General features: G+C 44.4%; 1 protein-coding gene across 7 annotated transcripts in view; it reads right to left on the bottom strand.

Moving 5' to 3' along the window:
- Nucleotides 1–5,243: 5,243 nt before the first annotated feature.
- The window catches only part of exoc6 (exocyst complex component 6), a 62,996-nt gene continuing 52,112 nt past the window's right edge, over nucleotides 5,244–16,127 (bottom strand). For 4 of the 7 annotated variants that reach the window (XM_036142388.1, XM_036142390.1, XM_036142387.1 and 1 more), the window contains 3 exons: nucleotides 13,480–13,592; nucleotides 7,910–7,921; nucleotides 5,244–6,299 (listed from right to left, as the gene is read on the bottom strand). In XM_036142388.1, coding sequence (XP_035998281.1) covers nucleotides 6,173–6,299; nucleotides 7,910–7,921; nucleotides 13,480–13,592 — 252 coding nt within the window. In that variant the 3' untranslated portion in view covers nucleotides 5,244–6,172. The remainder of the gene's footprint in view (nucleotides 6,300–7,909; nucleotides 7,922–13,479; nucleotides 13,593–16,127) is intronic. The other 3 variants (XM_036142392.1, XM_036142389.1, XM_036142393.1) reach the window with 1 other exon arrangement.

The raw sequence follows: 16,127 nt of genomic DNA on the forward strand, positions 1-16,127 counted from the left end.
GTGGCCGCGGATACCAGTACCTAGTGGACTGGGAGGGTTACGGTCCCGAGGAACGTTCCTGGTTCCTCGTTCCTTTATTTTTAGATCCAGTCCTTATAACATCCTTCGAGGCCTCCTCCACCGGACGGCCGCCAGGGGGGTCCGTTAAGGGGGGGGGGGGGGGGGGGGTGATGTCATACTCCTAGGTCTGGATGCAGGTCTGGTTTTCTTTCGCTCTCTCCTCATCAGGCTGGACGTGCAGGTGCACCACATCTGAGCTAATTACCGGCCCTTCATAGGAGCTTGGAAACCAGGAGATGGAGTTCACTTGCATAAAATACAATGTGAAAGCAAACCTGCTTTTGGTCTTGACCAAACAAGCGGACCAAAGATATTCCTGGTGTGAATACACCCCTCAACACCTCAATCACCAAGAGAAACATTAATAGAATATTTCGAAACCGAGAAACATTTTTCAAGCCTTTCTTCTTTAAGTATAGTGAATTTTTTAGTTATTTTTTTACAGCTACAGCTGATAAAATGCAAGATTAGAATATCAGACAATAAATATTTATAATACAGAATAGTGGGGCTTAGTGAAAAGTCTGTTTTAATACCTGCTTAATGATTATTTTCAAAATTACATTCAGGCCTTATCAGAATGTATATTGTAATTTACTGAATATGGCTGCACATAGATAACAATCTGTGATAAGACATAGAGGTGAAAGTTCACAGCAAGCCTCAGAAGTTCTCAGTGTGTGTGTGAAAGTGTGTGTCCCTGGCAAGGTGACCGCTGTCCAGACGTTATAATGGAGCTTTGCCAATGTCTCTCCTGCCTCATTACAATCTGTGCGACAGGGATCTTCGCATTCAAACACTGACCGAGGGCAAAGTTCATCTGCCGTTTTCCCAGTTAGCGTGTGTGTGGTGAGTCAGACGAGGCTCCAAGGGTGAGACACAAGATTGCCAGAGAACCTTCCCATAAACGGTGATGCTTCTGTGTTTGTGTAAGTGTGTGTGAAAGACGGGGGAGGCAGAGGCTGTGGATCAGTGTTTCACATTGTGAGTGGTGGTAGTTATAGATGAGGCACCATCTCTGCACCTTTGTTTCATTCAGTACTACAAAGGGTCAGGAGTCTAAAATTGGAAATAACAAACTGAACCGAAATTTTTTCTTCCTGAATTCTCGCTACAGATCTGTCTCCCAGTGTTTTTAGTATCTGTCTGCTGTTGGGTAACATTTTAATGGTCAAATGTACCTAAAATAAATGCACAATAACTCCCCTGGAACTCCAATAAGATCACAGAAATTATATGCAAATCAAGAGACATGGCCTCTGGGATATTCTTAAAAATAATAAACAAATGACTTTTTAGATGTTCTCGATGTTCTAAATCCCCCCCCCCCCCCCCCCCCCAAAAAAAAAAACAGGTGTGTGACACAAAGTAATTTTGGGTTTGGTCTTTACAGTGGCCCTAGTCTACACAGGCCTGTTAAAATGCCAGCTTGTTGTGATTTGCCAAATTGCAACTGGTAAATAATTTCACAACCTTTTACCAAACAATGTGATATTTGTCTGTTGGAAGGAAAAAAAATAATGTAATAAACTGGTGACCTTTTCAGGGTGTACCCCAACTCTATCTCAGTGAGTGCTGGAGAAAGGCACCAGCCTTCACATCCTGGGATATTTGCAACTTCTTTTGTATCCACTATCCACATACTGAACATGTGACTGGTTAACTTGCACAGCAACTCAGCTGCAGACCACCTTATAAATCAAATTCACTAACACTACTATAGAGATAAGTGTTAGGCTCTCTGATTTTGATTTGTAAAGTGAAAAGATTAAATACATGTATAATGTCTGCAGCAAATAACAATGAAGTAAAATATTACAAAATATTTTGATAAATTTCTGAGCTGTGTAAAAACGAAATTTCGTTCTGTATGCACTCTGTGCATACAAAATGACAAGAAAGTGTAAGTCTAAAAAAAATGCATTTTTATATATTTGAGATAAAGATAGTTACATTTATTTGATACAAGCATTTCAATGTTTATTAAAACCTTCAAATGTATAAATATCAATTTTGAAACTTTATTAACTTAAGTGTGAAACTTTTGGCTTTCCACATATGCTGCAGTCCAAATTGTTTGTATGATAGGTCTCTCTTTGTGTGACATGTTTAGATAGATTTCAACACTGTCAGGGTTTTGTTTACCGATGAACTCAGGATGCACACACGGGACTAAAAGTTTGAGTCTTTATTGAAGGAAGTATGCTGGGTGGTGAGTGATGAAGACCGGAGGTTCAGGACTGCAGGTCAGGGATGAATGTGATGGCAGGAGCTGACGGCCCGGAGTGAGAGAGAGTCATAACTATACAGGCAGCAGGGAAAGCTCAGTACTGCTCGGCTAGCAGGCCCCGTAACCACAACAGCTTAGCAGTTCATTGGAGACACCAGGGCACAGAGCTGAGCTTCTCCAGGGCGGCTAGTCAGGTTAGCAGAACTTTAGAGACACCAGGGCACAGAGCTGAGCTTCTCCAGGGCGGCTAGTCAGGTTAGCAGAACTTGAGAGACACCAGGACACAGAGCAGAACTTCTCCAGGGACAAACAGCAAAGTATGAATCTATAGAAAACTGGCAGGACTAACCTTAAACAAGAAAAACAAATCTTCCAAGGCAAAAACAGGGACTGGCATGGAGAGGTGTGGAATGATGACGGCCAAGTGCTGAACTGAAGGCAGAGGCAGGTTTAAATAGAACACTTCACAGGTGGAACCAGGGTCTGGCTAATTGACTGGTAAATGATTATCAGGTGTGACTGACTGCTGAGGAGGTGAAGTGAAAATTGACAGAAAATAACTGATGACTGAAAAGTAACAATAAATAAAGTCAAACCTAACCCAAAAGAGATGAAAAAATGAAAATAACAGAAAAACAAAGCCAAACCAAAACTCAACCATGACAAACACAAAATGTCATGGGCTGAAACTTTCTTTCCAAACCTGTTAGTAACGTAAAAATAGAACAAGTTACACAAGAACACAGCCATTAACAATTACCAATCTCTAGACCACTACTACATGGAAAATTAGGAAGAAAATCCTTTTTAGTAACTTAAACGTTGCACCTATATTTTTCTTCTCCAAAATGCCCATTTTGAAATAAAAATTCTTATACAATATATATGCCATAGTTTGATATTTGGATGGCAGTACTGCTCAGGGACACAGTCTTTCAGATTTGAACTGGGAAACTCGCAGCCTTCCCAGGTTCTGTCTACTCTAACCCTACATAACCCCCCATATATTACATAGTGGGAAAAAAACATTAAAACTAATTTTAATATTTGGAGAACTAAAAACAACAAAAACTATGTAGTCATTGCTTTATCTGAAAATCCAGGCTCTCAAACCCTGACAGTACATAGCATGGAACTTGTTGCCGGTTTGTTGCCATCTAACCCTCATCTAGTCAGGAGATAAAGGATCATAACAGAAAAAAAGAGATATTGAATGCAAGAGGCCACATCCCACTTGCAGCATATCCCGTGGAAGATCCAGAACTCACTGGATAGACGTCTACCAGAGGGATGTCTCCATGAACCAATCTCAGACAGATGGAAGACAATAGATGAATAGAACCTGGTTGTATAAGTGTGCACACTCTTAAATCATTTCCATGTTTCAACCTTTTTGAATTCACACCTTTATACTTCATCAGAGTTAATCTGAAGAAATATAAAAGTTAACTTGTCATGAACGAGGAGGAACCAAAATGCAAACAGGAACTCGAGAGCAGCATGATGAGTGCAAAATATTTAATGAATATAAATAAAAATTTACAAAAGCAGGATACAGGCAAGGCACAAATAAAGGAGAAACCTTGGAGGCTTGCAGTGCCAGAGGCACTGGCCAGAATGTACCTGAATCTACCAGGTTATGAAGAGAAAACCTGGGACTGGACTCAGAGGGATGGAAACCAGACCTTGAAACTGCAGACTAAACCAGGACCTTGACTCTGGAGACTAGACTGCTGGAGCTCACAGCAGCTCTGGAGGATGGCGGCTGGCCTGCTGGAACCCATGGTGGTGCTCTGTAGAGTTGCATAGGTACCTGTAGATGTCTTGAAGGAGTACTGGAGAGTCCACCTGGAGCTCCTCATTGGAGAATTCAGGAACTTGGATGTGAGGTGAGTCTGTCTAGACCCCCTAATAACTAGACTCAGGAACATGGAGAGGTACTTAAAAGTGCGCACCGACATTACCGTGTGATTAAATTATGTGCACCTGAATTCAAGAGCAAGTTACCAAAACAGCCCCTGCTGGAGATAAGCAGCTCCAGTTCCAGATTTCGGTGGACTTTGTAGTGATTTTGTTTTAGTTAATAGGTGTAGTCACTGTGTCAGAATCATCAGTTATTATTTCATTGCTTTAAATCCCAACTGTTGATTCCTCAATGGGAGTGTCTCTCTGATTCTCTGTAGACAGTGAATGAGTGGGAAGTTCTCCCACCCCTGCAAATGCTGTGTGGGAAGTTCATTTCCACAGTGGAAAAAAAAAAAAAACACTCACAGAAAACGATAGGAGTATGCAAACATTCTGGGGGGAAGAAAATCCATGAAAAATGTTCTCATAGCAGAAATTTACCTTTACGCTCACATCACAAGTAAAGCCTGTATGAAAGACTCACTTTCATACTTGATTTACGTGGATCTTCAGTTGATCTCGAATCTGTATTCATGCATTCTTCCATTGAATTGCATGGTTTATTGGAGAGATTTGTGCTCTCTGTTTCAAACTCCATTTGAGCACGGTGGATATAAAACCAATGCTAATAAAAAGCCAAATTTCTGGGTACAAAACAAAGTGAGTGGATATAGGAGCGTCACAAACCTCACGGAAATGTCTAATGTGACAATGTAGCAAAAAAAAAAAAAAAACACACCATGAACTGGACAACTAAACACTTTATATGAACATCAGTCTTCCAAGACATCATCATTCACTTCAGCATAATTCATTGTTGCCACATAATTCAACAGTATCAACAATATTTGGATAATGAGTTAATCTGCTCTTAAATTTCTATTTTGTACTCTCTCTCTCTCTCTCTCACACACACACACACACACACACACACACACACACACACACACACACACACACACACACACACACACACACACACACACACACACACACACACACACACACGGAGCATCCTGAAAAACCAAATAATATAAATAACTCAAACTTAAAAAAATCAATAAATTATTCACTTTACATCTGTTACATGTATAAACAAACACAGATGCACACACAACCTAATTTTCTGTGTGTGAGTAAATGCATAATTTGCTATTTGAGTTTTTAAAAAGAAGCTCACATTAACTGAATGATAGATAGATCCAGAGATCTTAACAGGATTAGTTATAACTGAGACCTAGTCTGAAATGTTGCCTTCACATGGTTACTACATTTATGAATCTGTGGATCAGTGAAATATTGAATCAGTGGATTGTAAATGACTTCATCGTTCCAGATGAACAATGTCTGTTACTCTTCAGAATGAAATTCAGGAAAATATCTACCAAATGAAAATAAACATTATGATCTTGATGGGTGTTTCTAAAAGCTTGTCCTATTCAGATTTGGTACAGGAGTTTTGGACCTTTCAGTAGGTTGGCCCAACACGTTGTTACTTCCTGTACTGACCAGTCTCAGATCACAACTACAATCATTCCTTTTCAAAAAATGTAGAAAAGTTTGTCTCAAAAGACCCACTGACAAATAGTTTCTCTCCAATCCTGTAAAGTGTCCAGTAACTAGTTTGGAGTGTGTGCATAACCCAGCAGAATTCCACTGACAAGTACAACAGAGACAGGACATGGTTTCCTGTTTCCTGGCAGGGAGTTCCCTGCATGCTTTTTACAGACAGTGTAATGCTGTGCTTTCAGCTGACAGTCATGACCATGCGACTAGTAAATGGATGTAAACTCTGAGCTGTTTGAATGTTGAATGTGATCCTCTGCATAGGTTCTGTGGTGTATTAGAACCAATCTCTATCAGTCAAAATGTTCTTTAGGGCGTTTTTCACTGGGCCAATGTGTGCATGTGAATGCATGCATGTTTCACTTATATTATCTGGCTATTGCACATACAGATCACATGTTTATGTGTTTTCTAGGTGGACATGCCATTGACAAGACTTCTCAGCTGTTTGACCACAGTCTCTATCAACTTCTGCTTGTCTCTGTCGTTCTTCCTGAACTGAGAGAAGATGTTGTTCTTCTTGTTGGTGTCTTTCATTCTGAAAACAGAAAGAGAGTTTGTAAATGTCCTGGTCCATTTGGGTCAGACTGGACTGCATCATTTAATGACCATGTGCCCCTTTAAGTATGTAAAAATGCCTATCATTCCCACACTGGTCTTGGCATTCAGGTTCCAGATGCATCCATTTATGTGATAACAATTAAAGTGACAATAATAGTTATCATCAGTTTCATTTTTCTGTGCCTTTCCCAGCACATCTGTCACTCCAAACAGTCCGACCCACACTAAAACAAATACTGCTTAAAACATAAAACTTAGCCATAATGACTTCAGCACATCAGTTACAAGTAGTGCAATTCTACTGGCAACAGGAACCAATAAGTGCCTTCCATCATTCTTTCAAATATACTGAAATCTGGAGAAGCTTCTGACTGAAGACACTCTGATGTACAACAGTCTGATGAAGAGGGTGCTTAGGGGTTGTCCATAATGTTCTTCATTATATGAAGAAACCTTCCTTGCATAATTATATTTATAGGTTCCAGAAGAGTCCCCAGAACAGAGATGGCCTTCTTTATAAGCTTGTTGAGCTTCTTGAAGTTAATTGCTCAGATGATGGTAGAGGAGGTCATACTCTCCACAACAGACAACAGCCAACAGAAGATCTGCAACATCTTGCTCCAAACCCTGAATGACCTAAGCTTCCCCAGGAAGTACAGTCTGCTCTGTCTCTTCTTGTAGACAGCTTTACAATTGCATCAGCAGTCCAGTTTGTTGTCCAGGTGAACAACGAGGTATTTATACTCTTCCACCACCTCCACTACTTCTCCCAGGATGGTAACAGGGTTGGTACTATTGCTGTTTCTCCTGAACTACAATCACCTCCATTGTTTATCCACATTGAGAATGAGATGATTGTTTCCACACCATGCCAAAAAGCGGCCCACCAGCTCCCTGGTCTCGGCTTTAAATGTCACATTATGGTGAGTGAGACAAAATTACTGCAAATATTCTAGGTCTAAACTATAACCAAACACAGTTGCAAAAAAAAGTATATTTAAGATGTGTTGATGACCGTAGTTTACCAACCCTCCCAAATCTGACTAAACCTACAAATTCACTTGGTGTTCGTTCTCAATTTAATCATTTGTTTAAGAGCGAACACAGACTAGTTTATAGTTAAGCACTAAATCACTTATACCCCTGGCAGATTTAGATTTAAAACTCTTTTCATTCAACCAAAACATATTTTTCCATCAGGAAATCCATCAAATGATAAATGTAAAATAAATATCACTTTTTAAATTATGAATCTTTTGTTTCTGTCAACCTGTTTGCATGTTTCCACTGATATTTGTGATTTATTTTTAGGGATGAGGTCCAAGTTTTTGATGTTAGAAAGCCTCCTTGCCATCCTCCTAATCCTATTCTCTATTAGATTCCAGTCAGAGTTCTGGCTAGGCCACTCAAACACCTAAAAATGTTGATATTGCTTCCAGTCAGAACAACTTGCTTTGCTGTAAATGTACCATATGGTGGAATCAGTAAAGTATTTTAGACAAATGAAACAAACTGTGTGTTAAAAAGTAAGATTCTGCACCCAGTGTATGCATGTAAAAAAGGGAAAAGTGACAATACTGGACCTACCCCCTGTAGACTCTGATCAACAGCAGATAGCAGCAGCAGAAAAACAGCAGAAAAAGAAAAGCTTTAGAGGAAAAGAAGTGCAGTTATGGAACAAAGTCACACAGAGAAAGCCAAGTCGCCAACTTGGTTTGGTTCCAATTTAATCAGTTATTTTTTAAATATACTAATGTGGTTTACGTGGTCTGTACAGTAATATTTTACCCCACATTCATACACGCCTGTTCTGTAGATAATTTAGCCACATCCAGAGAAAATGTTTGGATGTCAACAGAATTGATGTTAAATGGCAGGAACTGTAACGTTCCTGGCACTGGGGCTGCTAATTGCAATCAGCGCACCTGTTCTGTCTCCGCCTACCTGCTTAAAAGCTCTGTTCCTCGCAGCCTCCAGTGCCAGAACGTCTCGAGCCAAACGGTGAGAACTTCCAGCCTTTTTTCTGAACACCTGTCTGCATCTCGATCTGTTTTTGCCCCTGTTATTTGAGCCAGTCTGATCCCTCTCTGGATTTTTGTCTGCCCGCCTGAGTCCTGCTCGTCAGCCTCAGTGATCTGGACTGCCTTCCTTTGTTTCTGACCCCAGCCTGCCTGTAAGTAACGGAGATTGCCTGCCCCTTTAACTCTCTGTGCTTTTTGGATTTTGGACCTGGATCTGGACCTGGAACCTTCCTTGAATTCTCCTTTGGATACCTCTGCTGGATTAAACGGATCTCCCCCTCGTCAAGACTCGGATTGTACCTGGATAAAGAACCTTGGATTATCCCATCACGGACTCCGTCGTTTCCTGAAACCAAGATTGTGTCCAATTGAGCCATCCCGCGGCCAAGTTAGTGACCCAGCTTCTAATTCACATTCCTGCCTGCCTCCGCTGGTCACTAACCCACCACTCTGTCTTCAAGAGCTGTCAGTAGCTGAGTGCAAGCCACACTAACCGGGAGTCCGTGCCGCCCTCCTCTTTAATAAAAACTGTTAAAGTTTTACTGACCTGTTTTCGGGTTGTCCTTGGGTCCATCCAAATTCATTACAGCACGCCAAAAACATGGACCCTGCACCCGTGGTCCAGCGGTGCGCGGGAGTAGAAAGATCCATTTCGGACTTAGAAGTGGGCGTTTCGGAGATCCTTAATCATCTCCGAAACCAGGCTAGCCCACAGCCTCCACTTCCGCAAGCAGCTCCTCCGAGCCCTCCGTCACTTCCGGTGACGCCGTCTCCGCCTGGGTTTTTTAGTGGCGATCCGGAGCATTGTCGGGCTTTTCTCACGCAGTGTGAGATACATTTCGAGCTGCCACCATCCTTATTCCCTACCGACCGGTCCAAGGTCGCCTACGTGATTTCCCTGTTGGCCAGTAAAGCCAGGCTATGGGGGACATCCGAGTGGCAGAATGATTCACGCTTCTGCCACTCGTATCATGACTTCTCCAAGCAGCTTGTGAGAGTGTTCAGTCCCGTGCTGCCCTGCCGGGAGTCCTCTAGGGGGCTTTTATCCCTGAGACAGGGGGATAGGTCTGTGGCCGAATTCATTATTGATTTCCATTTACTGTCAGCAGAGAGTTTATGGAATGAGTTTGCCCTTATGGATGTTTTTATTCATGGGCTCAATGACAAAATAAAAGATGAGCTTGCCACCCGGGATTATCCGAAGCCCCTGAAACAGCTCGAGGAGCTTGCTACTAGGGTGGATCTCCGTCTCATGGAGCACCGAAGGGAACGTCGCTCAAACCCCACAACCCATCCTCGGTTTTCGGCTCCTCCTCCTGTAACATCACCGGTCTCTCAGAAGCCATCTGAACCTGAATCAATGCAGTTGGGCAAGCTGGGTCTGTCTAAGGATGAGTACCAGCGCAGACAGCAACAGGGACTCTGCCTCTATTGCGGGGGGGGCGGGGGGGGGGCGGTCATCAGGTCCTGGCTTGTCCAGTAAAAGGCCAAGCTCAGTAGGGGGTGGGGGATCCCTACTGAGCTAAACCAAACCTGCTGTCTCTATTCTTTATCCCCTCCTGAGTCCCAAGCCATGCAGGACTACATAAATGAGTCCCTAGGAGCAGGCATTATTCGCCCCTCTTCCTCACCAGCAGGGGCCAGGTTTTTCTTTGTTGGGAAGAAAGACAGCTCCCTCCGCCCATGCATTGGTTATAGGGGGCTTAATAACATTTCGGTGAAGAACCGATATCCTATCCCCCTAATGAACACCGCGTTTGACCAGGTCCAAGGGGCTCAGGTTTTCACTAAGTTGGATCTTCGCAACGCCTATCATTTGGTCCGTATAAAGGAGGGTGATGAATGGAAGACCGCGTTCAACACCCCTACCGGCCATTATGAATACTTGGTCATGCCCTTTGGTCTTACCAACGCCCCAGCCATTTTCCAAAATCTGGTCAATGAGGTTCTCAGGGACATGATTGGCCACTTCATGTTTGTTTATCTGGACGATATCCTCATCTATTCCAAGAACCTCACCCTTCACAAACAACACGTTCGCTCCGTCCTTCTCCGCCTCATACAGAACCAGATGTACGTCAAGGCAGAGAAATGCGAATTCCACACAACATCAACCTCCTTCCTCTGTTTTTTTTTGTCCTCTGGTCAGATTGCCATGGATCCAGCCAAGGTTTGAGTGGTAACCGAGTGGCCCACCCCGGTGGACCGTAAGCAACTCCAGAGGTTTCTGGGGTTCGCTAATTTTTACAGGAGGTTTATTAACAACTACAGTTAGGTCGCCTCCCCACTCCACGTTCTCACGTCTTGCAAGGCCAGGTTTGTTTGGAATGAACAGGCAGACAAGGCCTTCACGCACCTGAAGGAACTGTTCACTTCAGCACCGGTCCTCGATTCCCCCGACCCAGAGAGGCAATTCATAGTGGAGGTGGATGCCTCTAGTTCTGGGGTTGGGGCTGTCCTACGCCAGGAGTCTAGTGATGGCTGCATTCATCCCTGTGCTTTTTTTCCAGGAAGTTGTCTAAGTCCGAGCAGAATTATGATGTAGGCAACCGGGAACTCCAGGCTGTTAAACTGGCCCTTGAAGAATGGAGGCATTGGCTCGAGGGTTCCAAGACACCTTTCTTGGTCTGGACTGACCACCGCAACCTGGAGTATCTAAAGACTGCCAAGAGACTCAACCACAGACAGGCCAGGTGGGCTTTGTTTTTCAGCCATTCCAACTTTACCCTTTCCTACAGGCCTGGGTCTAAGAACGGCAAGCCCGACGCCTTATCCAGGATTTTCGAGGCTAAGGAGGAGGACCCAGATCAAGAACGGGGGTTAATTCTGCCGAACACAGTTAGATGTGCTGTCTCCCGCCTTGGGCTCGAAAGGGAGGTAAGGGAGTCTCTTGGGTCCGTCCAGATACCCGAGGCCTGTCCTAAAGACAGGCTCTTTGTCCCTCTCCACCTCAGACCTAGAGTCATTGAGTTTTGTCACAGCTCCCGCCTATACGATCATCCTGGCATCAATAGAACCCTTCGGCTAATCCGATCTCAGTTTTGGTGGCCTTCCCTGGCCAAGGACGTCGGGGAGTTCATCGCAGCCTGTTCCCCCTGCAATCAGGCTAAGGCTTCCCGTCGCCCCCCTTCAGGTCTGCTTTGTCCTCTGCCCGTTACTCCTCGGCCTTGGTCCAGTCTTTCAATGGACTTTATTACTGGTCTCCCCTCCTCCGATGGCTACTCGGTTATCCTCACTATTGTGGAACGCTTCTCCAAAATGGTCCATTTGGTCCCCTTACGTAAGCTCCCCTTATCCAAGGAGATGGGGTTGATCCTGGCCAAGGAGGTGTTCAGGTTGCATGGTCTGCCCTCTGACATAGTGTCAGATCGGGGTCCCCAGTTTGTGGCCCGTTATTGGCAGGAGTTTTGTGCCATGCTCGGCATCTCCGTTAACCTCTCCTCCGGCTTCCACCCCCAAACAGACGGCCAGTCTGAGAGAATGAATCAGGAGGTCGAGACCAAGATCCGCCTCTTTTGCCAGTCTGATCCCTCCAAATGGGCCCAGAATTTACCCTGGGTAGAGCACGCTATCAATGCCACACCCTCCAGCTCTACTGGTCTCTCCCCCTTCTACGTGGTTTACGGGTTCCAACCGCCAGTGTTCACCACTGAGGAGGTGGAATCCAGAGTCCCGTCTGCCCGTCTCTCAGTCTTAAGGTGTCAGCGTGCCTGGAGGAGGGCCAAGAGGGCCAAACTCGCTGCCTCTCAAAATCAGGCCCGCGCGGCTAATAGCCGGCGAGTTCCAGCTCTGCCGTACCAGGTGGGAGACAGGGTCTGGCTATCCACCAGGGTCCTTTCTTTGAAGGTCGACAGCACAAAGTTGGCACCACGGTTTATCTGGCCATTTACTATGTCCAAGGTGGTGAACCCGGTGGCGGTTTATCTCCGTCTGCCTTCTGCCATGAAGGTCCACCCCACTTTTCATGTTTCCCGGGTCAAGCCTGTCAAAACCTCCAGTTTGGTTCCCGCCTCCACACCCCCACCTCCCACCCGTCTGGTTGATGGCTCCACTGCATACACTGTCAAGAGGATCCTGAAGTCCCGAAAGTGGGTTCGGGGTACCCAGTACCTCATCGACTGGGAGGGCTATGGGCCTAAAGAACGTCAGTGGGTTCCATCCCGCCACATCCTGGGCAAATCCCCTATTAGGGATTTCCACAGAGCCCACCCGGACCAGCCTTGGGCGTCTGAAATCCACCCTTGGGGGGGGGTTCTGTACCGTTCCTGGCACTGGGGCTGCTAATTGCAATCAGCGCACCTGTTCTGTCTCCGCCCCACCTGCTTAAAAGCTCTGTTCCTCGCAGCCTCCAGTGCCAGAACGTCTCGAGCCAAACGGTGAGAACTTCCAGCCTTTTTTCTGAACACCTGTCTGCATCTCGATCTGTTTTTGCCCCTGTTATTTGAGCCAGTCTGATCCCTCTCTGGATTTTTGTCTGCCCGCCTGAGTCCTGCTCGTCAGCCTCAGTGATCTGGACTGCCTTCCTTTGTTTCTGACCCCAGCCTGCCTGTAAGTAACGGAGATTGCCTGCCCCTTTAACTGTCTGTGCTTTTTGGATTTTGGACCTGGATCTGGACCTGGAACCTTCCTTGAATTCTCCTTTGGATACCTCTGCTGGATTAAACGGATCTCCCCCTCGTCAAGACTCGGATTGTACCTGGATAAAGAACCTTGGATTATCCCATCACGGACTCCGTCGTTTCCTGAAACCAAGATTGTGTCCAATCGAGCCATCCCGCGGCCAGGTTAGTGACCAAGCTTCCAACTCACATTCCTGCCTGCCTCCGCTGGTCACAAACCCACCACTCTGTCTTCAGGAGCTGCCGGTAGCTGAGTGCGAGCCGCACTAACCGGGAGTCCGTGTCGCCCTCCTCTTTAATAAAAACTGTTAAAGCTTTACTGTCCTGCTTTCGGGTTGTCCTTGGGTCCATCCAAATTCATTACAGGAACGGGCTTTTTGGTAGAGTGAGCAATCTCCTTGATGTATGTTTTACCCATATTCTACTTTTAGCATATGTATTAGTTTCACAGAAGCTATAGGTAAAAGAACTGGTGAATTGTTTCAACCCCCGCAGCATACTGACCCGATTCACTTACTTTTCAAGCAGAGCCAGTGCAGTGGCTGGGTTCACTCTCAAGTACTTAGAGTTTGGCTGACCATAGTCAGCCAGGTAAGTCGACCAATCCCACACCATGAAAAGATCTAGGAGCTGCAAAACACAAGAAATTATAAATATTTAGAGGAAACAGGGCTTTAGGTTCACAATATCTAAAAACGATAGTTAGAGATGGGACAAAGACTTTGCAAAACTAAATCTGTGCTTAAAATAATTTCAATATCTAATATTCGGTGCCTATAAACTGCATGTTGTAATCCTTATATATTAGCTAAAAGCCAACAATCGCATGTTGTACACATGAAGTTTACATTATATGCCCAAATATAAAAGTTTAAAGTAGGACATGTATTACAATCTGTATTTGGCTGTGTTGATTTTTTGATACCCTTGATTTCATGGACAGCTGGGACATCGAATTTTATACTGCAGGTTTTTAAGGTTTTACAACTGTTTTGCACATTAGGTCTAATCCATACAAAATTGACAACCAGGTGATAACTGTTGCCAGGTGATAACCCAGGTGTGTGGGTGATTAAATCCAAGATGCAAAACTAATACAGATATTCTCTTCCAGGTCACCTCTGAAAGTTGTCAGAGTGGAGCCGTGATCAGTCCAGCCTGAGGGTCATGATCTTGGCACTAGTGTTGGTCTGATCCCTCACCTGACACGCCTGTGCAATGCCCACAGTGCAATCAGGCCAAGGTCTCTTGACGACCTCCTTCCGGACTACTTCCCCCTCTGCCTGTGCCCTCTCGGCCCTGGTCCAATATTGCTATGGACTTCATCACGGGTCTACCCATCTCGGAGGGCAACTCTGTCATCCTCACTATCATCGATCGGTTCTCCAAGATGGTCCACCTGGTCCTGTTACCCAAGCTTCCCTCACCCAAGGAGATGGGAAACATCTTGACTAAGGAGGTGTTTAGGCTCCATGGCATCCCGACAGACAGTTTCAGACAGAGGTCCCCAGTTCGTGGTCCAATACTGGAAGGAATTCTGTGCTATGCTGGGGATCTCTGTCAGCCTGTCATCCAGCTTTCACCCACAGACTGATGGCCAGACCGAGAGGGCCAACCAGGAGATTGAGACCAAACTTCGCATCATGTGGGAGACTGATCCCACTAGGTGGGCACAAAATTTACCCTGGGTCGAGCAAGCTATAAACTCCACGCCTTCTAGTACCACTGGTCTCTCTCCATTCTATGTTGTTAATGGTTTTTAGCCACCGGTGTTCACCATTCAGGAGAGGGAGTCCAAGGTGCCTTTCTGCCTGTTTGTGAGCTCTGAGGTGCCAGCGAGGCTGTTTACGGAATTAATGGTGAATGTAATAGTTTCTAGAAGTGTTCAATAAAGTTTTGTTAAAAAATTCTAAAAAAAAAAAAATGTGCATACATATAAAATGTACATAGATGTGCCGGCATCTGTCCTTGTTAAAAAGCTGTTGAGCAATAGGGGCCGACAATATTAAGACCACATCATAGCAACAAATATAAGGTAAGAAAAAAGCAGCACAGCTATTAACAACGGCCTTTTATGGAGAGCTAACTGCTACTGCTGTGTGTGGATTTGTAGTTGGAAACCGGAGAGTGACATGAAAGACGGATCATTTTTTTTGGGGGGGGGGGGGGGGGTGAAATGATTGGAACTGGGCCGTTCAGACTGCCATGAAAAAACGTATAGGAGTCAAATATGGGCCAAAACATCAGATATGGGTTGCATTTCCCTGCAGTGTGAGCGTAGCCTTGGTCATTGGTACTAGTCTTTACTCATTTACACAGAGTTCTGTACCAACCTTAACTTGTAAAGGAGGCTGCATACCAGAACTGGAGACATAAAAATTATTATTTCGGCTACAATCTCCACTCCCATGACAGAGACAAAACAATGTTAATCCTTCATGCAGCCTCTGCACTTGATAAAAAGAAAGGCCAGACCAAGAGCACTACGCAACTGTCTAGAATTTGTCAAATTTCTTCTGTTTACATTTCAAACCTTTCACAGAGAATTCTGGTATTATTTGTGATATTTCTAAATACTATCTAACACTAACTGAAAAAAATCTAAAAAAAATCTGAGTACATGGATAAGAACCTTGATCATTTCCACCCTAGGTGGGACATAATTATGGTGAACTACTGTGATTGAGTACAAGGAAAAATGAGGATCAAGAGATCAGATTGTGTGATGTTGGTATAGAAATGCATCTCCTAGGTAGGGTTTCTTTAAATACATGATGTGTTTGAGGTGAAATGCCCATTGACCTGAGGTTAACCTTATGGAGAAGATCCCCCTCTGACTCTCGCCCACATACAGCCTTGTATGTTAACAACATAGGGCGAAACAGCTGGATGTTTGGGCCATGTTGAAAGAGCACTGATGGAGCAGCTTAGTGGTAATAGCATTATTCATTTGAGAAACTGACACACAGAAAGGCTCAACAAAAAGAGCAAGTATTTGGAGTAACACTTCCAAAAACTGAAGGAATTTATTAACACAAATAATTAGATAAGACAGATTTTTTTAACTCTTTAAAGATCATTCTAGTTCATATTGAGGAGATATATAGCATTTAATAGGAGAGGACTCATCCTATCATTTATGACAATTTAGCATTTCGCCGGTAT

This window comes from Fundulus heteroclitus, chromosome 10 (genome assembly GCF_011125445.2).
Source record: "Fundulus heteroclitus isolate FHET01 chromosome 10, MU-UCD_Fhet_4.1, whole genome shotgun sequence".
NCBI classification, from domain to species: domain Eukaryota; kingdom Metazoa; phylum Chordata; class Actinopteri; order Cyprinodontiformes; family Fundulidae; genus Fundulus; species Fundulus heteroclitus.